The sequence below is a fragment of the Dunckerocampus dactyliophorus genome, chromosome 8, assembly GCF_027744805.1.
Source record: "Dunckerocampus dactyliophorus isolate RoL2022-P2 chromosome 8, RoL_Ddac_1.1, whole genome shotgun sequence".
Classification (NCBI taxonomy): Eukaryota; Metazoa; Chordata; class Actinopteri; order Syngnathiformes; family Syngnathidae; genus Dunckerocampus; species Dunckerocampus dactyliophorus.
In genome coordinates, this window is record NC_072826.1 from 22,257,719 (window position 1) to 22,282,067 (window position 24,349).

Sequence of the window (24,349 nt, forward strand, 5' to 3'; positions counted from 1 at the left end):
TATTTTGTGTATGACTGGTTTCAAACAGACTGCAAGTAGGCTTCTACAATGTAGCTTTCTTTCTTCTCAGCCTCAGACAAAACAAGCCATGGTTCTCATACAATTAATCATCTGAATCTTGTAGAAAACCCATAGTTTATCATTTCATTTTCCATTTATTTTCTTGTTTACCATTTATATCCTTAATTAGGTATACTTTCATTTCCTTATTTGACGTTCACATCCTGTTGTAAAGCAGCCTGTTGTGGCACTATTTTATCCTTGAAATGTACTTGAAATTGAGCCCATATATGTCGTATATGTTTACTCGTGTCTAAATAAAAAATATTCAAATGAACTCCCAACCGACCTTCCGGTCCCTTCAGCAACACAAACTCGGCGTAACACTTCCTGTATCCAGTACATCCGGCCATCAAAATAAAAGCACGGCAGTAAAACATGCACAGTTACGCCGCACTATGCATTCACTCCACACTTTTGACTTCAAAAACTCGCTTGCTACTTTGGCTTTGCAGCACGTTCTTCTCATTCGAAAATGAAAAAATCTCACCCAGTTTCACCTCTTGTTCTTCTTTTTTTCTTGTTCTTCTTTTTATTCACACTCAAATGGCCCCCCTGCTTTTCACCCATCACACGCGCGCGCACACACACGCACATACACACACACACACACTACTAATGCCAGTGATATATACTATAAGGAATTACAAGAGTATTTGAACAGTAAGTAATATTGTTTATTGATGGTTTCATGTGCTAATGTTACATGATAAGTCAAGTAGCTACAGTATCTATATTGAAATGTTCAACTAAGTCAGATCTACATGATAAATATGTACTGTATGTATGTTTTTTCAGCTCCTAATCGCCCTCCTGGAAATGTGTCGTGGAGGACGGATGGTTGGTGGGTGATTGTGAGCTGGGACCATGTGAAGGCCTTGCACAATGAGTCTGCTATCCTGGGGTACAAGGTGAGTGGTGTTGTGCATGGATTTATACGCTTTTCTCGTGTTGCTGCAAATTTAGAAAGTCCACTGGAGTCTCCAACGATTTGATTTGACTTGAATAAATATTGCATGAAACATGACACCAGAAACCTTTGAACTTCGGAGCACATCTTTGTCCTTTTTATGTACACCGATTCTCAATGAATCACTCTCATTGACTGCAACAATAAATCTTAGTACTTTGATCGTTATTAATAACCCTCATTTAGATTTCATTTTGGTGAGCCGTGAAAAAGAATATCAAACAAAAGGCAAAGTTCATGTTATACAATAACTATTAGAAAGTTAAACCAAAAAAAGAGTTGTTAGAGACATGCTTAGGTGACCTTGCGCAAGGCAAGATTATGCTACAAGTTACCACGTTGTTTGTGTTTACTCAATGATGCTGTAAAAAGAAAGGCAAATACAGTAATACAGCGCACCTTGCGCTTTGTATTTTGCGGCTTCACTTGGACATTTTTTTTCAAAAATCTACTACTAAATCTTGCTGTTTCGTGGTTGAATACGGCCTGTCATTGGTCAAAATCTAAAAAAATGTTATGTCATTTTTGCCTAAATTAAACATTTTCAAGCATAAAAATGGGCTAGATGAAGAATAATACAAATATAAGGTATTCAGAAGACGCATTTAAAGACGTTGTGAATGACTTAGTAATACTGGAATGGTGAGTGAGACACACAAGCACCAGACTTGATCACCGGAACAACAGGCTTTTATTTCAGGTGTGAATGATCTCACAACAGGCACAATAATTCCTAACAAGGGCTACTGTTGGGGCCGTAACCCACGGCAAACTAAAACTCAACTGTGAGCCCCAGGTGTCACTTCCTGTCCCCTAGCACTGGAACATGTCTACAGCAATACACACGAGTCTTATTTCTGTCTTGTATGTCTTATTTTCGTTTATTATGCCTGCTATATTGGGTAATAGGAGTGTAAAGGTAACTATAGGGGTGTTGTTTCATGTCTAGAGGGCTGTAGTAATATTAAAAAGCCTATTTAGAAGGTCGTAAACAGGTTTTCTATGCTCTAACTACGAAAATATTCCATTTACAAATAAGGAATTGTACTTCCCAGAAATTCACATATCACGGTCGGGTCTGGAAACAATTAACTGCGATAAACGAGGGATTACTGTACTCATGATTATGCTACAAGTTCCCTCCATTTGCATGTGTCCAAACATACCCATTCAACAAATAAAAAAAGTCTTTGTTTAGCGTCCCTGCAGTTGTTATGTAAAGTAAAGTAACTTTGAATGAATGTATGTGCAAACACTAACACAACTCAGCGGGATACGATTGTGTGGTCCTTTAAGTGTGCCGCACAAACACAACATACACACCTTACTCACGTCAACATTGACGTTAGCGGCCCATGCCTTATTCTTATTGTTACACTGAATTCCAAAGTATTATGCAAATAGAATTTTAGTGTCATAAATGTTCATTTTCTTGTTTTTTAATGCAACACATGGTTGGCATTGTGGCTGGTAGGCCCCCTTATGGTCCCTGAAGGTGTGAAAATGACCTCAGCAAAGTATATACAGTATAGTTTCTGACAGACCACTTTCTTCCATGGTACAAGCAAAATGTTTCCTTGACCTCAACCCAATTGAGAACTTATGGAGCATCGTTAAGCGAAAATTGACTGAAATATTGCAAAGAATTTCATGCAGAAACGCTCCAAAAACTCAGAAGTTGAATGGGTGCAAGGTTATATGAAAGAAGGGGTTTTATGTTAACCTGTAACTTGGCATGTTAAGATGTTTTTGGTTGAAATAGCTTTTGTTTTCAGTTAATAAGTCCTCCGAATGCTGCAAATTCAACAAATGACCGCTTTCGGTTCTTTACAACCAGTAACGTGTTTTGAAACTCCGCTGTGCATAATAATGTGGAACAGTGCATTTTCAATGTTTTATTTTTGCAAAAAATTGTTAACATTGGGAGGTTTGTTCAATAAAATTAGATTTTTGCTCTAACGACTGATGACTTGAAAATGATACTGGCTTCGACCATGTAGGAAAATCAGTGACAAATATTTGCAGTCATTCTGAACGCTGTGTAAATCTAAAGTTGATAAGACAAAACAATGTTTTCATGATGACAGGTTCTGTACAAGCATGAAGGCCAGACGGTTTTGAAGGTCGTGGACAAGGCCAAGACGTCAGTGAAGCTACCGCTGCCCAAAGACAACGGATACGTGGTGTTGGAAGTGCGGTCCTGGGGTGAGGGCGGCGACGGACCTGCACGTGAGATTATTGTCTCGCGCGACTCAGGTGAGTTACCAACATCCTACAGTCGTTGCTACATCACGGTTCAAACATTGCTCCCTCACTCGTGGTTTTTCTAAATTAATTAATTAAGAAATGATTGCTGTTTTGCGGTTGACTACGGCCTATTATTCGTCAGAAAATACTGAAAGACAATTTGTATGTAGTATTCTGGTCACTAGGCGTCAGTAATGTTACATTGATGAGACATGACATTAGATTACATTACCGACATGATTGCATGTCCGACATGACTTCATGAAAAGAAAGTCCTCCTCCCTTTGCGTGTGGAAGTGGTACGTTTTGGCCTTCTTATATTGTCCTTCTTCCCTACTCAGTTTGAAACACTTTCTTAAGCTGAGAACAAATAAATTGGAGGCTAACTAGTTAGCTTGGTAGCTTGTTATATGCTATGAGTGGCGGCCGTCTCTCATGTCCCTGCAGTGATGCCGTAGCCTGCGCATCAGTGTTGCGCAGTGAGGTGTAAACAAAGAATAGGAGTGTAAAGGTGACTTTTGGAGTGTGATTTCATGTCTACAGGGCTCTAATAATGGTAAAGAACATGTTTAGAAAGTCATAAACAGGTTTTCTATGCTCTGACTATGAAAATATTCCATTTATTAATATAGATATAATACTTCACAGGAATTCAACTATCACAGTAGGGTCTGGAACCAATTAATGGTGCAAACAGGCAGACAATACATCCTACAAAGCCATATTTAAATATATATTTGCCGTTTCATGAAAATATTATTCATATTTGAAAAAAAATCGTCATCTATAAACGATATTGTCTAACAACGTTTATGTAATGTCAATTCAATATTGACATTATATAACATTTCAGATTAATCATGCTATTTATAATCAAACAAAAGCGGAAATGTTGATACGAGAGAGAAGAATTATGCAGCATATGAAATGGTGTTAGGTATTGTGTTTATTTATGTATTAATAGTGTCACATGCGGCCATTGATGTCTTATTCCGCCATATGCAGCATATGAAATGTTATATATATTATATTTATTTATGTATTAATGGTCTGTGATGTCTTTGCAGGAACCAGCATGATGGTGCAGAACGCGGCCACAGTGTGTCGTCATCCAGTACATCTCCTCACTGGCTCACTTCTTCTTGTTTTTGTTTTTCTGTCAGGATTGTGAGTTCAGCCTTTTGGACTTTTTTTCTTTTCTGAATTAAAAGTTCTCTGGTCTTCAACCTGTTTGGCATTTGGGGTTTGGCAGCTGGCGTCATTTTAACCCTGCGGGAGGTAGATTTTTCATTTTTGTATTATACAAACTCAAATGTTGTTTTTTTTAATGGGCAAATGAATGTCAGTGTTTTATGAGGGACATGACGTGTGAGCAGCTATTCTTTCACCTACAGTATTTACAGCATACAAGTATTGGGATAAGAGAGTGAAAGCCACAATAAACAAAAGGAAAACAAGATGCGATATTCATCTGTCATTCACAGAAATGTGCCATAAATTATTGTAAAGTGGTTTTCGTCATTAATTTGTTCCAAAAGATCAGACAAAAACTGAAACACACAATAAAGGAGTCAATTTTTCCCCATAAGAAGGAATGTCAGTCCAGTTAATCCGTCCCAGACACCCAAAAATAAAAACAAAAACACATCTCAGACAGCAAGGGTATTCAACTATAAAATTCAAATAGGTCCAGATACAGAACATTTTCTCAGGCTAAGGTCCGGTCCAAAAATTTAAAAAATACAAGCTGGCCCCCGGCCGGGACGCATTTTGGGCACCCCGGGGTTAGGACTGAGAGCCACTGGATCAGGATCAGGATTGGGGTGGATTGTTCATATTGTGCTCTGCTTATTTTCAATTACCTCGCTTCAGACTTGAGTACGTTGTGCTTTGTCTCATAGTTTCACATTTTTCACATATTTCTATGAGTGCCACAATCCCTGCGCTAAGAACTGCTTTTGTCCTTCCAGAGGAAAGAATGAACATAAATTAGTGTGTCCCTTCTGAATTGAAAGCACCGTCCACTTTTTCTTCTTTAGAGAGCCATGTGGATCTGTTTTTTTTTGTTGCTGTCTCACTGCCAATCATACAAAAACTGGGGCGCACGGAAACCGAGATTTGACAGTATAAAAAGTACAGTAGTCCCTTGTTTATCACGGTTAATTGGTTCCACGCTCGACCGTGATACGTGAATTTCCGTGAAGTAGGATTCCTTTTTTATAACTGGAATATTTTCGTTGTTAAAACATAGAAAACCTGTTTACAACCGTTTTTAATATTATTAGAGCCCTCTAGACATCAAATAACACCCTTATAATCACCTTTACACTCCTATACCCGATATAGTAGATGTAACGAGAAAATGCCAGATATAAATACAGACTCACACGTTACCATCAAGAGTTCCTTGTTATTGTTTTTTTTTTTTGTACTTCCTGTTCTGTACAGTACTTCCTGCAGTGGCTGTTGTCTCATCAATGTAACATTAGTGACACCTAGTGACCAGTGGAGAACACTACATATCATCACAACGTCTTTGAATGAGTCTTCTGAATGCCTTATATTTGTATTTTACTTCATTTAGCCATTTTTATGCTTGAAAATGCTTCATTTAGGCAAAGAATATGTAAAGTTTTTTGACTAATAATAGGCAGTATTCAACCATGAAACATTTGTGAAAAACTGTGATAGCGAGAAGCCACAAAATTTAAAGCGTTTTCAGAGCTGACAGGTGTTTGGTAAATATGAGCATAATCGTTTTTACTTGAAGTCGGCTTGGCCTTGATGTCAGGGTTCATGTCATGTCATGTCAATGCAGAATACAACACAAGTATAACTCAGCTCGACAAAAATGCTTTTATTCCCAAAAAAACACCGATACAAAACTATTCAGGGTCAAACATACTTTTAAAATCAGAGAGCAAAGTCTGCAAATAAAAACAAAACCCACGCAAAACAAAGAACGCACAAGGAAACTAAACACTTACCACAAGCAGAGAAAACAGTTTGGGCGCCACGCTATCCATGCTAGCGTATCAAAAACAACAAGATGTGATTGTTGCCAAAGACACAATGTGGCAGTGAGATCAACAATCGACACCACCTTCCCGTTTTGCTTTGAGTGATTTTTTTTTTTATTCAGTCGTGTTTCTCACCTCAAGCCTCTGCTTTTCCTTTGGTCATGGCTGCAAAATATTTTGATAAAGAAGGTGAGAAACACTGTTGAAGTGAAGAAATAACTCACAGCAACACACCAAGGTTGTGTCTGTGTTGATCTCGCTGCCACATTGTCTTTGGCAACAATCACATCTTCAATGAAGGTAAAAGTGACCTTAAATGTTCACTTATCCCTTTCATTCATCATTTCGAATTCTTTTCTTTATGTAAAACTATAAAAACGTGTTTTGTGTTTACATTTTTCAGACTTGTGGCGTAACTGTGTTAGAAAAGAACTACAGAGTTAACCGCTGATGACATCATAGACGGGTGACGAAGCTGACTTCCGCTTCCTCTTTCCATGTAGTAGCGAGCTAATATGATGCTAATAATGATGTTTTGTGATAAAAATACATTAAGAACACAGTTGCACCCAAACAGTGTATTAATACCAACACAAGACATGCCATATTGTACGCAAACCGAGGTTAAATCTTGGAGTAAATTTTGGACTTTAACCGAAAAACACGCTAACCACTGTACTTGTGCCAAGACAAACACCATGCGCAAGATGTTTCATGGATTTTAAAGATGAAAATGAGCAGCGTCTTAGCGGAATTGACACCATATCACATTGAAGAAAACATTTTTGACCAACCTTAACTTGGTTCTTGTTCACTGATGTGTGGTCGGGGGGGGCAAGTGAGGCAGGGCCTCACTTTGTCATGATGAAACATAACATAACATAAAGTAAATATGAATTTTTGTCCATTTGAACTGTATTATAAATGTATCTTCAGTATGATTCCAATCGTTTTTAACATTTTCTCAAGTAACAGTAGCTGAATTTGGACATTTCCTGATGAAATACAGGGAAGGAACCTAAGATGACGCCACCGTGAGTGTGGCTTCATGGCTTAGCGTGCAAGACCTGCCTACGATCTGAGTGCACACTGAGTGGGATCATATGCGCCTGCCAGTTCTTGTTTGTCAGCATTGCACATGTCATCAGTTACTGAAGTGTGTAGAAAACAAGAGACAAAGTGGGAAACCTTTGGTATCAAATGTTAATTAGATGGTTCTGTTCCAAATCTGGCCAAGTGGTTAGCATGTTGGCCAGGAGATCGGGAAGACCTGGGTTTGATTCTCCGTTGGGCATCCCTGTGTGGAGTTGGCATGTTTTCTCCGGGTACTCCGGTTTCTTCCCACATAGTTTAATTGGCGACTCTAAATTGTCCATAGGTATGAATGTGAGTGGGAATGGTTGTTTGTCTATATGTGCCCTGCCATTGGCTGGCGACCAGTCCAGGTGTACCCCGCCTGTCGCCCGAAGTCAGCTGGGATAGGCTCCAGCCTACCCGCGACCCTAGTGAGGACAAGCGGCATAGAAAATGGATGGATGGATGTTACAAATCTGAAAATACTATTCTTGAATAAGTGCTCATTTCAAAAACTTGTGTGTGATTAAAAAGTGGTAACATTTTATTAGCTCTCCCTGTAAACGAGACTAAGGCTCTTCTTTTTTAGGTACCCTCTTAATGAGCAACCTGTATTAACATAAAGAAAAACTCCAAAGGAGTTTGTGCCTCGCCGCACGCCACTGCTCTTGTCAATATCTACTCTGAAATAACAAGTATCTCAACTAGAACATGTATTATCCTGTTTAGGACTCGGAAAAGTCATGGTGACAATATGAAAGTGTTTCTGCTGATATACTGGGCGTGTCACCACATGAGAACACAGTATATCCTTGTCATTGTAATCCTGTCAGCATCTATCAGCTCTTACGTAAAACTTTGTCACATTTATGACAGCAGAAAGATTACGTTTCCTTCCTTTTCGTGATAAGATCCAATGTACAAACGTATTTTTCTTCATGGTATTATTATGTTATTTTAAAAGGCTTGGTTACCGTGAAAGGCAGAAATAAAGACAAGGCATCTCTGAGTTCATTGTGGACCATCCGTCCATCCATTTTCTAGCGTGGGGTACACCGTGGGGGTCACCTGTCAGGCTCATTCAGACTCATTGGTTTCAGTCATTCACAGTATCACACACTGGGGATGAATGGAGGGCGAGTCATCCACCAGACCAGGACGACACGTCTTCACAAAGTTAAGGAGTTCTCCCTTCACTAGTATTATTATTATTATTATTTTTATTATTATTAGACATACATATGCCATAGCTTCACACGTTGACTTGGCCAGACGGCTCAAAAAGTCATAAACTTAAGAGAATAACCTCCTAATATTATGTGGTAAAATATCATCATGTTAGTAGCATAGAGCTGAAACATTAAAGAAAAAACATGTTATTTTTTAAAAGTCGTAAGATTATGAGAAAGAAACAAAGCAAAATAAAGCTTGAACCTTTGGAAAATTAGGTTACGAGAATAAAGTCAAAATATTATGGGAATCAAGTCATATCACGAAAAGACAAGAAAAAACGTCATATAGTTGGAAAATTGAAAAAGAACGACAGCAGAAATGAAAAAAACTGTAATTTTACGAGAATAAAGGCAAAATGTTCAGAGAAAAAAAGTCGTATTTTAACGAGAAAAAAAAGTCGTATTTTATGAGAATAACGTCATAATATTATGAGGAAAAGTAACATCATTTTAGTAGCATAAAGTTGAAATATGAAGAAGACAGGATTTAAAAAAAAATAATAATATGAGAAACAAACAAAACAAAATAAAGTAATTTTTGAAAAATTAGGTTGCGGAAAGAGTCGTGATCTTACGAGAAGAATTTACAAAAAGAAAGTTGAAATAGTTGGCAACTTAAAAAAAAAAAAAACAGCTGCAATTTTACAAGACTAAATAATACATTAAAGAAAAAACACGTTAATTTTTAAAAGTCATAATATTTTGAAAAACAAACAAAACAAAATAACATTTTAATTTTTGGAAAATTAGGTTGTTGAAAAAGTTATAATATTACGGAAATAAAGTCAAAGAATGATGGGAATAAAGTCATAATATTATGAAAAAAAAGTAAGTTGGAAAGTAAAAAAAACATTTTACAGTTTTACAAGAATAAAGTCAAAATATGAAGAGAAAAAAGTCATATTCTAACAACAACTTTTACGAGAATAAACTTGTAATATTATGAGGAAGATAATTGAATAATAATATAATATAATAATAATAACAATGTCATTTTTGTAGCACAGAGTTGAAATATTAAAGAAAAAAGTTTAGTTTTTTTTAAAGTTGTTTTATTATGAGGACCACACAAAACAAAATCAAGTAATTTTTGGAAATTAGGTTGGGGAAAAATGTATAATATCCTGGGAATAAAGTCATAATACTTCATTACAAAAAGGCAGTTGAAAGACAGGTGAAATATGTGGAAAATTAGAAAAACAAACAGCAAAAATAGATGAATAGGCTTTTTCACCCATATCATAAATCTGAGGTGCAGTTTTTTCTTGAAATATACAGTACATAACTTCTTAGCATGCAAAATATCAAAATGGCCCTTGCACCCTTTCATTTTTGACTATGTGGGCCTCGCTGGAAAAACACCCCTGCTCTACATGACCATTTATAGGGACCTAAATGCTAGTCAAAGATCCTTTATTTGACCATAGCACTCTACCTACTGTGCAAACTGTGGAACCGTGGTCATTAATCCGTTCCAGAACCGTGGTCATTAATCCGCTCCAGAACCATGGTCATTAATCCGTTCCAGAAGGTCTAACTCTAACCAGATCGATTTTTCCCATAAGAAATAATATAAATAAATATAATATAAATAAATCCAATTCATCCATTCCAGAAAGCCAAAAATGTTAACAAAAACAAGTGTTTATAGTTGTACAATTATAGTTTTACATGCATAAAACAATTTGAAATGCATATAAATGACAAATGAAATGGATAAATGAACATTTAAAGTGCTCATGACACCAAAACATGTTAATCTTGTTCATTTTGCTGAGCAACATATGTGCTCCAATATTTACGCTTTACGATCCTGTCGGAAACAGGCGAGGAAAGAGCAAGTGACGTACGTCACTTTGAGAGCCCCCCCCTCTCGGAACGACGCATGGAATACATTGGTCTCATATTGTTGTGGTGCATTTTTTTGTTGAATTTCTGTTGTCGTTATACTGTATATATTTTTATATTATGGGTTATATGCATATTACATGTTATGGGATGAGCCTGTTCACATTTCCAAAAGACGCCATTCGCCACGTCAGATTCTTTGGTAGTGTGTTTGGCACATTTGATACTGTGCCTCGGATAAAGGAAAGTTTGGGACTGAATGTGTATTACCGGAGGGTGCCTCTATCATCAACTCTCCCGACTATCTTTCCTCGACCCAGACTGGTGAAAACACAAGCACCGATGCAGACGGAAATAAACAAAAAGCCAAAAACCCAGAAGGTGTACTGGATGTAAATCCACATATTTTTCTACTAGATATATTCTACTGATCTAAAAATAATTATACGGGTTTTCATGCCAAATTCCAAGGCTGCCCACTAGTGTGTTATATGAACTGCTCCATGAACTGCCTTGTCCAAAACTGATATAGTGCCAACCGACAGTGCTTAATCTGTAAATGTTGAAAAACTCATGTATACTTGTACACTATGTAGTAACAATGTACTATGATGTTGTTGTGTTATTGTTGTGAATATTTCTCGGCTTCCTCTGCGTGACGTCACTGCCAAGGTGGCGGCGGCTCAGTCCGATAATCACAGCTTCATTTTGCCGGTATTTTATAGTTGTTTACCGGCGGATGACAGCGGTATTGCCAAAACGTTCTGTTGAGTGTCAGGATCTGACGAGCTGTCGAATGCTTGACCCCCGGGATGCAGAGACAGAGGCAGAAGCGTGCCAATAAAAATATTGTAGCAACAAAAAACGGTACTCACAGCAGTGCAGGGTGTAAGAAAAGGTGACAAAAAAGGCTCCGTGAAAACAAACAACTGACATAATAATAATGGGCTTTTAAATCCCGCTAATTGCAATTGCAATCAGCTGTGCACAATTCCACTGGGGTAAAGCGGCTGCAACATCCCCCCAGCAGGAAGTGCAGTCCTCCAAAATAAGAGCGCAGGACAGGAAATATCACATCCTGCTGACGGCCGTAATATTTTTACATGCAGAAATCAACACCACACGGACGCCACCTTCCTGTTTTGCCATCAGTTGTTGAATTCAACAGTATTTCTCACCCCACCAACCCAAAATGGAGCAAAAGAAAGTCACAAGTGCCAGCATTTTGATAAAGATGGTGATAAATATACTCTATACTGTCCAGCAATCGTATATACTGTATCTATACACTGCATCTGTATATCTTATCATTGGCAAGAAGGGAAGTTGTTGGAGAAATCCTTCCACATTTGCTAAATGACAACATGAATACAGTAATTTAATGGTTTGGTGTATCCAACAGTTAATACAGTGGAACCTCAGTTAACATGTTTTTCAGTTTACGCAACCATTTTGCCTTAGTTTACATACATTTTCCAGTTAGCGTACATTACAATGCTAATACACCGCGTGTTCTTTGTTTTTATCACAAAACGTCCTTAGCTTCTAACAAGGGAGCTAGCTTGCTAGCAAAATAGCAACTGGAACCGAAAGTCTGCTGTGTAGCTCGTCTGTGATGTCATCAGCGGTTGACTCTCAAAAATGACACATAACACAAAACCCGTTTTTATAGTTTTACATGCATAAAGCAATTCTAAATGCATATAAATGACAAATGAAAGGGATAAATGAACATGTAAGATTAATTTGAAGACATGATTTTTGATGTGAGTGTTGCCCAAAGACACGATGTGGCAGCGAGACACCACACAGACACCACCTGCCGGTTTTGTCATGAGTTATTTTTTTAATTCAATTCAGTGGTGTTTTTCACCTTCTTTGTCAAAATGCTGGCACTTGGAACTTTCTTTTGCTCCATTTTGGGTTGCTGAGGTGAGAAACAATGTTGAATTCAAAAAACAACTCATGGCAAAACAGGAAGGTGGCGTCCATGTGGTGTTGATTTCTGCATGTAAAAATATTACGGCTGTCAAAAATAAAACATTAATGGTGGTAACTAATTTATTTCATGAATTATATTAACATTTTTAGCATAATTAACGCATGTGCATCATGTCAAGCCATATCTCTCTGTTATGATGGCAGACGGAAGGCTGGTGTAGTGTCTCCACACAGTCACACAAAGTCTGACACTCTTTTGTAACTTTATTCTGACCTAAACACATCAACAGCAGTGCAATTCCAACACAAAATATGTAGCTCCAACTCAAAAAACACGTCTCTAGTCCTCCTCGGAACGACACTTTCTCATTGTCACGAAGGCCGTGAGATGCATTCATGAACACTCCGAAAATCACAGTAATGTCTCAATTATGGGTGTATTGTGGTCTAAATAACCAGAAAGACAAAAAAAAAACAATAAGTTGATATTATTATCACTCACTAAGTACAATTTGATTCATTTTAGTATGCTCGGAAATCCCAGAGAATACATCTACACTCAAAACGTGAATTCAACTTAAATGACTTGGTGTCTTTGAAGGCAACTCATAAAAACGTGGTTAAAATGCGATTCAAATGTTGTGTTATTGAAGAGACTAGTGTTACGCAATTAGATTTTCAGACATGTGTGCTATCTTTTAGCTTCAGTTACATTTTCAGTTCATTTGGAGCCGTTAATACATACAAATATAATATACGTAATTGTGTCCTGTCATTTATCTTTTTGTTCATAAAATACAGTAAAAATGGGTATAATTCACACATAGTTGCAAATGGTGATTAATCATGATTTATTAAGCGGAAAACTGATGAATTACATTACAAATTGTTATTGTTTGACAGCCTTAAAATCTCTAAATCTAAAACTATAATGTGTTTTGTGTTAACATTTTTGGCTTTCCGGAATGGATGAATTGGATTTACATGATTTCTTATGAGAAAAATTGATTCAGTTAGCGTCCGTTTTGGTTAGAGTCAGACCTTCTGGAACGAATTAATGACACTAACCAAGGTTCCACTTTATTTATTATTCATTCTGATTCTATTTTGCAGCGGTGAAGAATTGAAGAACACATCAACGCAAACGGATTTGATGTCAGCGCTTCCAAAAAACAAAACAAAAGAATATATTGTCATTATTGCTGTTATTATTGACGCTAATAATAGCTTCCTGATTGATGGATGTCATCCAATAGTACAGGTGTACCTGATGAAGTATGTGCAGTGTATGCAGTAGATGCAAATGACGCATTGAGTATAAAAGTTTAATGAGAATTAAGAAATGATGATGGATGATGCTGTATAAGTTACATAACAGCTACTTTATCAATACACTATTATTAGTTTCTTAACAATGGCTTTGTTGACCTTCCGTCAGTGAGGTGACATTAAATCAACAAGACGCCCACGCCTTCTTTATCAGCTGCACTTTGCCACCGTCTATTTTACATTCAAGAGAAAAATATAAAAGAGGCCCAAGTGGTGAATGTGTGCACTGGTGCCTGCGCTCCTCTCAATACAAGGTAAACATATCTACTTCTTTTTCATGCAATCAAAACTACGTCTTATTTCTATATCATTATTAGCAGTAATTATACATCATCTTTTCACATATGCACACCGATGTTATTACTATAGTACTATTACTTATACATCATCTTTTCACATACAGTACACACATACAGTACATACAGTGTCAATGTCATCCATGTTTGAAGTACTTTTCAATCTTTGCAGTCGTTTCATCGCTCCAGCTGGTTGTTCTCAAACAGCACAATGGCCAAACTGCTCACAGGTAAATATCTATTTTTACTCCATACAAAGTCATCAGTGCATATGAATGTTACGTCTACTGAATGTTTTAATTTGACATCCTTAAACATCACGTCACGTCACTTTTTTTGGTATAATTACTAGGGATGTCCGATATTATCGGCCACAGATAATGCCGATAAAAACGTGATATCGGTATCGTTCTACAACAAACGCCGATACGGAGCTTTTGTCGGCAAGGTAGCAAATTTGCAACATTGCTGATCTTACTGCACCATGAAGTTAATACTGTGCTGCTCACAAGTCTGTAAGACTATCTTTAAGCAAGCAGAGCAACAACAACGCTCACAATGAACTTACCTTGGAAATCGCAGGGGTTACCATTCCACACAGTAGTCTTACCCACTGTGTTTTTTAAAGAAAGAGCTGAAAAATACATCACACAGCAACGCAATAGGTAGGTAACAACAGACAAGACACTACCGACAAATAATGCAGAATAACCGACAACTATGTGAGCTCTAATCAGGTAACTTAGCGGCTATTTACAACAACAGTACAGCCAAGCACGCTGGGAAACGGCAAGTGCTGCGTACGCAGACGCCGCTTCGCTGAGCCGTATGTCAGCGTCGCCACCATATTGGATGTGGCAAGGCTGCGCTGCAAGTGAATACAGGAAATGTACTTCATAAAACGCCTTTCTACAAAGAAATCGAACTTAATGCCTCTCGTTTACACATTCACACACGCACTAATATATTTGGGAAACAGTTAGGCACCAAAAACAATGTATTTGATCTTCTCAGATGGCTAAGATAAAAACTTTATTGATCCAACACAGTAGTAATTCACATTACATCAGCTATAAAGCACAATGTAGTGCCAAAAAACCATACACAGTATATATGTATATATATATATATATATAGTAGTTTAAATGCAATATAATAAGAAGATAAAATAAGAACATGAAAGTTATCTATCATAATAATAATAAGCAAATTCATGCATTTTAAACGATACCCCTTTAACTAAAAATAAATTTTACTCAGGAAAAAGATATGTGATGTTAAACATATCGGTATCGGTATCGGTTGATATCGGAATCGGAAACTGAGAGTTGGACAATATGGAATTTTTGGCAAAAAAAAGCCAATATCGGACATCCCTAATAATTACTGCTTGAGTTGAAAATATCACTCTGAAATGTACCTACTATGCATCAAGTAACAATATGGAATGTATTCATACAGGTGTGGGTCTTCTTCTAATGCTGCACATAGGTAAGGCATCGCTTTCATGACTGCTTCCTGTTTGCTTCCTTCTGCTTTCATTGCAGCGTTTAGGAAGAAAAAAAAAGCTCTACAGTACTTCCCACGAGACACACATTTGTTTTCATCGCGCAGTAAAAGCTTGCTTTGCATTAGATTATCATAATACTGTACTATTATTATATATTATCATATTTGGGTAGTTGGCCAATCTTTCCTTTGTGTCTTGTACACATATAATACACATATGCTCGGGATCGGTCTATACGGTATTTGAGGCAAATGGTGGTCACAGCAAACACAAACTGCACATTTTGGAGTGGCCTTTTATTGTGGCCAACCTAAGTGCAATAATCACGCTGTCTCATCAGCATCTTGATATGCCACACCTGTGAGGTGGATGAATTATCAGTCATGAACGGCGAATGCTACCTAACACGGATTGAGACAGGTTTGTGAACAATATTTGAGAGATCGATACGATAAATTCTACATCTTTGTGTTCGGATCATACAAAATGGAAGCAAAAACAAAAGTGTTGCATTTATATTTTTACACATAATAGACATCATACACATATACAATATTAGGCACATTTACATATTATACAAATATTGTACACGTTAGACAATATTGTACAGATATGCATATTCATCCTATATTGTACAGATTATACACATATTAAGAATATTACACACATATTAGGCACACATATATATCATACACATACAGATCGTACGTATATTAAGCCCATATTATACTCTTATAGGTTAAACACACATTATCGATATTATGCATACAAATTTAGATCTTATACAGATGTAATACTGATGATGAACATCGATATTGTGGACATATTATTGGCATTATACACGTCCGACATGCTGTGTACACATGTTTTACACATATTGTTGACATTATACACATATTATTGAGATTAAAGAGATATTAGAGAAATTATACAGATATTTTAGAGATTATACGCATGCGAGTAATCCCTTATTTAATTGGTTCCAGACCCGTGCACGATGATGATGAATTTCCGTAGTAGGGTTCAATATGAATAAATGGAATATTTTTGTAGTTATGGCATAGAAAACCTGTCTATGGCCTTTTAAACAATTTTCAGTTTTTAACACTTTTAGAGCCCTCAAGACATGAAATAACACTCCTATAGCCACCTTCACATCATTGGTATTGCCCCGTATAGTAGATATAATAAGAGAGAATAAGACATTTAAGACATATTTAGGACATATTAGACATAGACTCACATGTTAGCATGCAGTTCCTTATTGTTTTTTTCTGGACAGTGTACTTTCAGCGTACTTCCTTGCGGCTTTAAATGGCTTGATAGTCGTCTTACCCATTATAGTAGACAGACTAAGAGTAAATAAGACATGTACGACGTAAATAAAACTCCTGCTCTAGCAGTGTCACAGTGAATGTGACGACTTAGTGACAGCCTGTCTAACCGAACACTGACACCTAGTGACCAATGTAGAATACAGTACTAGATTCACAATTCCAATGCTTCTTCTGCCTTGTATTTGTATTTTAGTTCATTTAGTTTGCTCATCTAACCATTTTTATGCTTGAAAATGCTTACTTTAGGCGAAGAATAAGTACAATTTGTTTAAATATCCATATTTTTAAAACTAATAATAGGCTGTATTCAACCACGAAACAGTGATTATTTCTTAATTAGTTTCTGAAAAACTGCAATATAGCGAGGGAGTGATTAATGGGCCACGATATTGCGAGGGACGACTGTGTTGTGGACAGATACAAACATACTGAATTAGTATTACTGTAATAGTCTCATATTGCAGTGTAGGTGTGGGTAAAACAACAACAAAAAGAAAAGATATTTGTACAATATAAAAGTCAATGTAGTGAAATATCAACAATAAGCAAGGAACGGAAAGAAAAAATAAAAAATGACTATCTTTAGTGCTCGTTAGCATGTTTGAATACAATCATTGTTTTTCCGTCTATGTTAGGGAATACTGTAACTACGACACATTTACGTTAAGTTAGCACAAAGGTAGCACATCAAAGACGACATGTCTGTTCTCTCTCCAGCGTCTTCCAGCAAATTGGTGTGTCACATGACCAACTGGGCCCAGTACAGGCCCGGCAGTGCCAAGTTCACCCCAGACAATATCGACCCGTTCTTGTGCACGCACGTCATCTACGCCCTGGCCACCATCAACAGCTTCAACCAAATCAGCCCCATTGAGTGGAACGACGAGGACCAGTTTATCAAACTGAACAACCTGAAAAACACGTACGTTACTCCTCGCAACTTCAACAACGTGCTTTGTTAGTAGTACTCATCGTCGATGTTCATATTGTTAGCAACCCTGCACTGAAGACTCTGCTGTCCGTTGGAGGAACAGTCAATGGAATAAGCCCGTAAGTCCTTGAACAGTCCCTGAACTACGACTATTAACTAGAACTCATATTGAACTAACTACTTTCATGTTCCTCCAGATTTATCGCCATGGTTGGCAAGCCAGAGAGTCGCGCTACCTTCATCGTGTCGGTCATCAACTACTTGAGAAACCATAACTTTGACGGACTGAACCTGGCTTGGGAATATCCCGCACACAACGGCAGCCCCCAGGAGGACCGGGGCAGATTCACACTGCTGGCCAAGGTTAGCATCTTTTCTCACGGTTTAGCAAGTATTGGCTATACACTGGAACCTCGGGTAGCATACGCCCCGGTTAGCGTGTTTTTTGGTTAAATTTTGCCTCAGTTTGTGTACATTTTTTAGTGTACAATATGTTGCGTTCTTGTTAGCATCCATTAGCTTGTTAATACACGGAAACAGGAAGTAGAAGTCAGCTCTGTCGCCCGTCTATGATGTCATCAGCGGCCGACTCTGTAGGTCTTTGCTAACTAACACAGTTACACCACAAGTCTCAAAGATCTTAACACAGAACACCTTTTTATACAAATTCAAATATTTTTTTGTTTGAAATTCGAAAATCATAGAATATCTGGATTCAACATGTAATTCACGGCTGATCAACAGGATTTGGATTAGTTTTAGATTATAAAATTAGGTGGTAGACATGTTGTCTCTGAGCTTGAATTTTGTGTGTTGGGTACTTGTGATTGTGTGAAAGTACCCAGAGAACTTTATTTTAATCCATTTATTTATTCCAATATTAAATTAAATGTACATTTGCTTTAATGTATTTATTTATTTAGTTATTTACTTGAATATGAAATGGAGTGTTTTAATTGGTGTGAACGTATTTATCATTTAAAATAATGTATTTCTGAATTTAAATGTACTTTAGCTTTAACATATTTATAAATGTATTAAAATGTACTTTAAAATGAAATGGGCATGTGTTTTAATATATTTAGTCATTTTTAAAAGATATTTATTAATTCAAATATGACATGTAATGTGCATTTGTTTTTATTTATTAATTTATAATTCATCAATTTACATATATTAAATGTACATTTGTTTTCATGTATTTACTGTATCCTTTTTTTAAAAAAGTATGTATTAATTTAAATATACATGTATTTATTTATTTCAATATGAATTTAAATGTACATTTTGAATGTATTTATTATTTTTTAAATGCACGTATACACTTAAAAATGAAATTAAATGGACAATTGTTTTAACGTATTTACTGCATAATTTGTTTTAAAAGTATTTATTAATTTATTTTTACAATTACCTTTGTATTTGTTTTAATGTATTTGTTTATTTCCCAAAAAATATGTATTAATTTAAATGTGAATGAAATGAAATTAAATGTATACTTGTTTTCATGTATTTATTAATTAATACAAATGTTGTATGAATTTATTTTAAAAAATATTAGTTTAATTTATGTAATATTAAATTAAATGTACATTGGTTTTCACGTGTACTTATTTTTAAAATGTATTAATTAATATTGAATATAAAATGAAATGTATATTTGTGTTAATGCTTAATATAATATATAATGTTTAATATAAATGAAATGTACCTGTGTTTTAATGTATTTCATTATTAAATGAAATGTACTGTACATTTGTGTAGGAGTTGTTTACAGCTTTTGAGGCAAATGCCATAACCTCCGGGAAGCCTCAACTCCTGCTGTCCGCCAACGTGGCATCCATCAAGTCCACCGTTGACCGAGCCTACGAGGTCAACAAGACTGCACAGTAAGCTTCAGTCAACTTTTTTCCAGGCATGATTAGCATGCTAAGTCGCCTCAACAGAATACCTCAGCCTACCAATGACGATGAGTACAGAAATAGAATCTTTTTGCTTTCACCCACAGATACTTCGACTTCATCAACGTCATGTCGTACGACTTCCACGGACACTGGGAGGCAGCTACCGGACACAACAGTCCTCTCTACCCCAGTTCTATTGACTCTGGATCGCACGTTCACCATAACATTGTAAGAAACACACACATTCATCTTAATATGGTTATTCAAATTCATTATTTTATTATTCTAACAATGTTATTCTATTTTTTTTTATTATTCTAACAGTCTTATTCAAATTCATTATTTTATTATTCTAACAATGTTATTCTAATTTAGGATTTGATTATTCTAATAATGTTATTCTTATTTATTACTTTATTATTCTGTCAATGTTATTCTTTTTTATTACTTTATTATTCTAACAATTTTATTCTTATTTATTATGTATGTGCTACGTTTGAAAGAGTATTAAAAAAGGACATAAATGTAAAACTAGGACAATAATATATAATATGAACTGATATTACAATAAGTCATATTTTTACAGGAATCAAGTGAGAATGCAACAAGAATAAATGATGAATGAATGAATGAATAATTCATTTCATAGTTTTAGTCCCTGCCAAAACAAAGACTGTTGGGAATAAATGAATTCGGTTTCATGGAAGAAAGAGTAGAATTTAAGTAGTAAATGAAGGTCAGTGTTTTCTGGTAGCGGTTAGGCCAGCAGAGAAGGCTTTGCTGGCCCCAAGTGTACAGTACACCACTGGGTAAATAGGTATACACTTGTATGTTAATTGTGTGGCTTCATTGTGACACTAAAAGCAGCATATAGAACGTAAGTGAAAATGTATGTTCTTTGCCAAATGTTAGAACTCTTCTGTGTCGTACTGGTTGGAGCTTGGCGCACCCGCCGAGAAGCTGCTGCTGGGTTTTCCAACGTACGGAAGAACGTACCGCCTTAGAACTGGCGCTAACGGCTTGGGAGCGCCATCTAACGGACCAGCCGACGCCGGGCCGTACACTCGCACTGCTGGGTTCTGGGCCTTTTATGAGGTGGAGTGATAGTAGCTGTTAATTAACCAACACATGGACAAAGTGAGGACTTTTGTAGGGCAAGAAAGTGATGTTGTGTGCGTTTGTTGGGTTGCAGGTGTGTACTTTCGTCTCCAGTGCTTCTGTTGGATGGATCGAGCAGCAGAAGGTTCCTTACGCCACTTATGGCAGTGCTTGGGTGGGCTATGATAACCAGCAAAGCTTCTCATCCAAGGTAACAGCATCTTCTACAGCTGGAGCCTACCCCAGTTATCTTTGGCTGATAGTTGCATGACAAGTCTAGGTAGCCTCTGTAGTCTGAGTAAAGCCTTCATATGACAAATACGATCATTAAAGTCTGCTGTTCTTATTTAACATTTTATTATTACAATTGTATTATTCTAACAATGTTATTCTTATGTATGATGTTACTATTCTAACAATATTATTATTTCTTATTTTATTATTCTAACAATGGTATTCTTATGTATGATGTTATTATTCTAACAATATTATTATTATTTCTTATTTTATTATTCTAACAATATTATTTTTTTTATTTTATTATTCTAACAATATTATACTTCTTTATTATTGTATTATTCTAACAATGCTATTATTATTATTTATTTTAACAATGTTATTCTTATTTATTATAATTCGAGAAATGTTCATCTAATTTATTATTTTATTATTCTAAAAATATTATTCTTATTCATTACTTTATTAATTTAACAATATTCTAATGTATTGATTGATGTAGTATATTATTCTAACAATGCTATTTTTATTTATTCTTGTATTATACAAACAGTGTTTTTTGTTTTATTCTAATAATGTTATTCTTATTTATTATTTTATTATTCTAGCAGTTATTCAAATTTATTATTTTAACAATATTATTCTTATTTATTGTTTTGTTATTCTTATCTACTTTCTTATTGATTTGTTTTCTTATATATTTATTTTCTTATTTATTGTTTCTAATAATGTTATTGTTATTATTATTATTATTTTGTTTTTCTAACAATGTTTTTATTATTTATTATTTTAACAATATTATTCTGATTTATGATTTTGTTACACTAACAATGTTACCTTAATTTATAATTTGATTGTTCTACTATTCATATTCTGACAGTTATTTTTATTTATTATTTTATCTTTCTAACAATGTTTTTCTAATGCATTACTTTATCATTCAAACAATGTTATTCTTGTTTATTATTTTATTATCCTAACAACGGGGGCGCATGGTGGCATCGTGGTTAGCATGTTGGCCACACAGCCAGGAGATCTGGAAGATCTGGGTTTGAATCCCTGTTTGGGTCCGGTACTCCGGTTTCCTCCCACATTCCAAAAACGTGCATGTTAGGTTAATTGGATCCTCTAAAATTGTCCGTAGGTATGAACGGGAGTGTGAATGTTTGTTTGTCTATATGTGCTCTGCGATTGGCTGGCGACCAGTCCAAATGAAACACCATTTGCCCAAAGTCAACTGGGATAGACCTCAGCAGACCACTGTGACCCTAGTGAGGACAAGCAGCATAGAAAATGGATGGAAGCATTATTCTAACAATGTTATTCTTAGTTATTATACATTGTTATTGAACTGTATTACTGTATTGTATCATGATTCTAACAATCTTATTGTTATTGTAGGTGCAGTGGATGACAGGGCTGAACCTGGGAGGCGCTCATGTGTGGACGCTTGACATGGACGACTTCAGTGGATCCTTCTGCTCATCAGGATCTTACCCTCTCATCAACCACCTCAGGATGTCAATGGGTGAATACTCTTCCTTGCCTACCATAATGCCTTATTATTCCATCTATTATAATACAGTATATATCATATTTGATCATCTTTAGTCATGCTCCAGGAAGGAACTGCAGTGAGTGTGAAGGTTTTAGTGAAAGTGAATATCCTAAAATGGATTTTAATACGTATTTGCATGTGTGCAGGTTTCCCTCCTAAGCCTATCACCACGCCAGCTCCCACCACTACCATGGACCCCATAGCCCACTTCTGCAAAGGGCGTCCTAACGGGCTGTATGAGAACCCATCTGATAAGACAACCTACTTTCAGTGCTTCCAAGGAAACACGTACTTGCACCGCTGCCAACCGGGACTCATCTACTGGGACTCCTGCAAGTGCTGCAACTGGCCTTGATACACAACAACACGCATACACACGTACTACTGGAAGTATTGACTCAACAACACAACAACACAACAGCATCTCACTCACACTGACCCTTTTAAAATAAAATACATCCGTATAAAAACCAGCAAACGTTTCATGATGTTTCATTGACTATTATATATTATTATAATGCTGGAGGAACAATTGCTAATAAAATTCAGTGGTGCGCCATCAGGGCCAGCAGAGAAGTCTTTGCTTTCTTTATTTTTGATTTTTTGTCCTGTTCAGCCATTAGGGCAGATAGTATTGTTGGTCTAAATGAAGTGCTCAACAGATTTGCTGTGCCAGGGAAAAGTGTGAGATACACTTCCCCTGTTATACAGAATTTATTTAACTTTGATGTTTTGTTGTTATACAAATTTGGAGTGGCCGGACCGGAGCAGGAAGGGATAGAGAAGAAGAGAAAAGAAAACAGAGGGGGGAGTGCGGGGACAAGAGAGAGACAAGGACAACAGCAACAACAATTGCGACAACAATAACAAAACAACAGAAACGAACAGGACTACATCAGCAATATAAAGACCCTGACGGAAAGGACAAAATAATATCAACAACCACAGTGACAATACTGCATTGAAACAGTCACACATAATAGTAGTAATAGTAGTAATGAAATTATTAGCTATGATGGTGATCAGAATGAAAATAACTGTAATGCACATCATTGTAAAAACTAGAATCATATTGCTGACATCACCGTCACTGTAATAAAACCAACAACATAATAACACCCTGGTTAACACAGTGAGTAATGTGGGGAAGTACGTATGTATTGAGAGTGTGCACATGTACGTGTGTACAGGTATCTCTGTTTGTGTGCATGTCTTCATGTATATAAATGTGCACGAATGTGTGAGTGTATAATTGTCACTGAGAATGCATGAAAGGAGAGGGACTGCCTCCCACCACCAACCAAGCTCCGCCCCACACAGCCAGGCTGAGCCCACACCACCAGAAAGCCACCGGGAACCACAGAGGCGGGCAGAACCAAGACCAGCCCCCCAACAGCCAGCCCACAAAGACCCCACCCCCCAGAAGACCATCAAGGGGCCGCAGAGAGGCAATACCAACCAGAAACAGGGCGCCGGCAGGCCGGGGGCCAGCCAACCCCCGAGACCGGCGAGAGATCACACCCCACAAGGGCAAACGGGCACCGGGGGCCACACACTAGCAGGCCCAGAGACGAGCAAGGCGGCCTACAAACGTGACTCAGCTACATCAGTTCTGTCAGGAGGAATGGGCCAGAACTCCAGCAAACTATTGTGATAAGCTTGTGGAAGGATATCCAAAACACTTCACGCCAGTCATACCCTTTTAAGGCAATGCTACCAAATACTAAGGAAATGTATATCAACTTTTCGCTTTGAAG

General features: G+C 36.7%; 2 protein-coding genes across 2 annotated transcripts in view; both read left to right on the top strand.

Moving 5' to 3' along the window:
- cntn2 (contactin 2) overlaps positions 1–8,398 on the top strand; it is a 39,173-nt gene extending 30,775 nt beyond the window's left edge. The window contains exons 21-23 of the mRNA XM_054785253.1: positions 859–971; positions 3,118–3,286; positions 4,345–8,398. Coding sequence (XP_054641228.1) covers positions 859–971; positions 3,118–3,286; positions 4,345–4,448 — 386 coding nt within the window. The 3' untranslated portion in view covers positions 4,449–8,398. The remainder of the gene's footprint in view (positions 1–858; positions 972–3,117; positions 3,287–4,344) is intronic.
- Positions 8,399–13,963: 5,565 nt separating this feature from the next.
- On the top strand, positions 13,964–23,048 carry chia.1 (chitinase, acidic.1). The gene is made up of 12 exons (XM_054784470.1): positions 13,964–13,975; positions 14,190–14,247; positions 15,479–15,508; positions 17,582–17,786; positions 17,858–17,914; positions 17,993–18,158; positions 19,560–19,684; positions 19,804–19,927; positions 20,612–20,794; positions 20,892–21,008; positions 22,436–22,562; positions 22,739–23,048. The coding sequence occupies exons 2-12, from the start codon at positions 14,229–14,231 to the stop codon at positions 22,945–22,947; spliced, it is 1,362 nt and encodes a 453-aa protein (XP_054640445.1). The 5' UTR covers positions 13,964–13,975; positions 14,190–14,228; the 3' UTR covers positions 22,948–23,048.
- The last annotated feature ends 1,301 nt before the right edge of the window (positions 23,049–24,349 follow it).

Bases quoted from the DNA above. Each gene is read 5' to 3' on its own strand.
- chia.1 (XM_054784470.1), top strand. The intron at 15,509-17,581 runs GTAAGGCATCGC...TTCTCTCTCCAG, and splicing joins TCTTCTAATGCTGCACATAG to CGTCTTCCAGCAAATTGGTG. The intron at 18,159-19,559 runs GTTAGCATCTTT...ACATTTGTGTAG, and splicing joins GATTCACACTGCTGGCCAAG to GAGTTGTTTACAGCTTTTGA.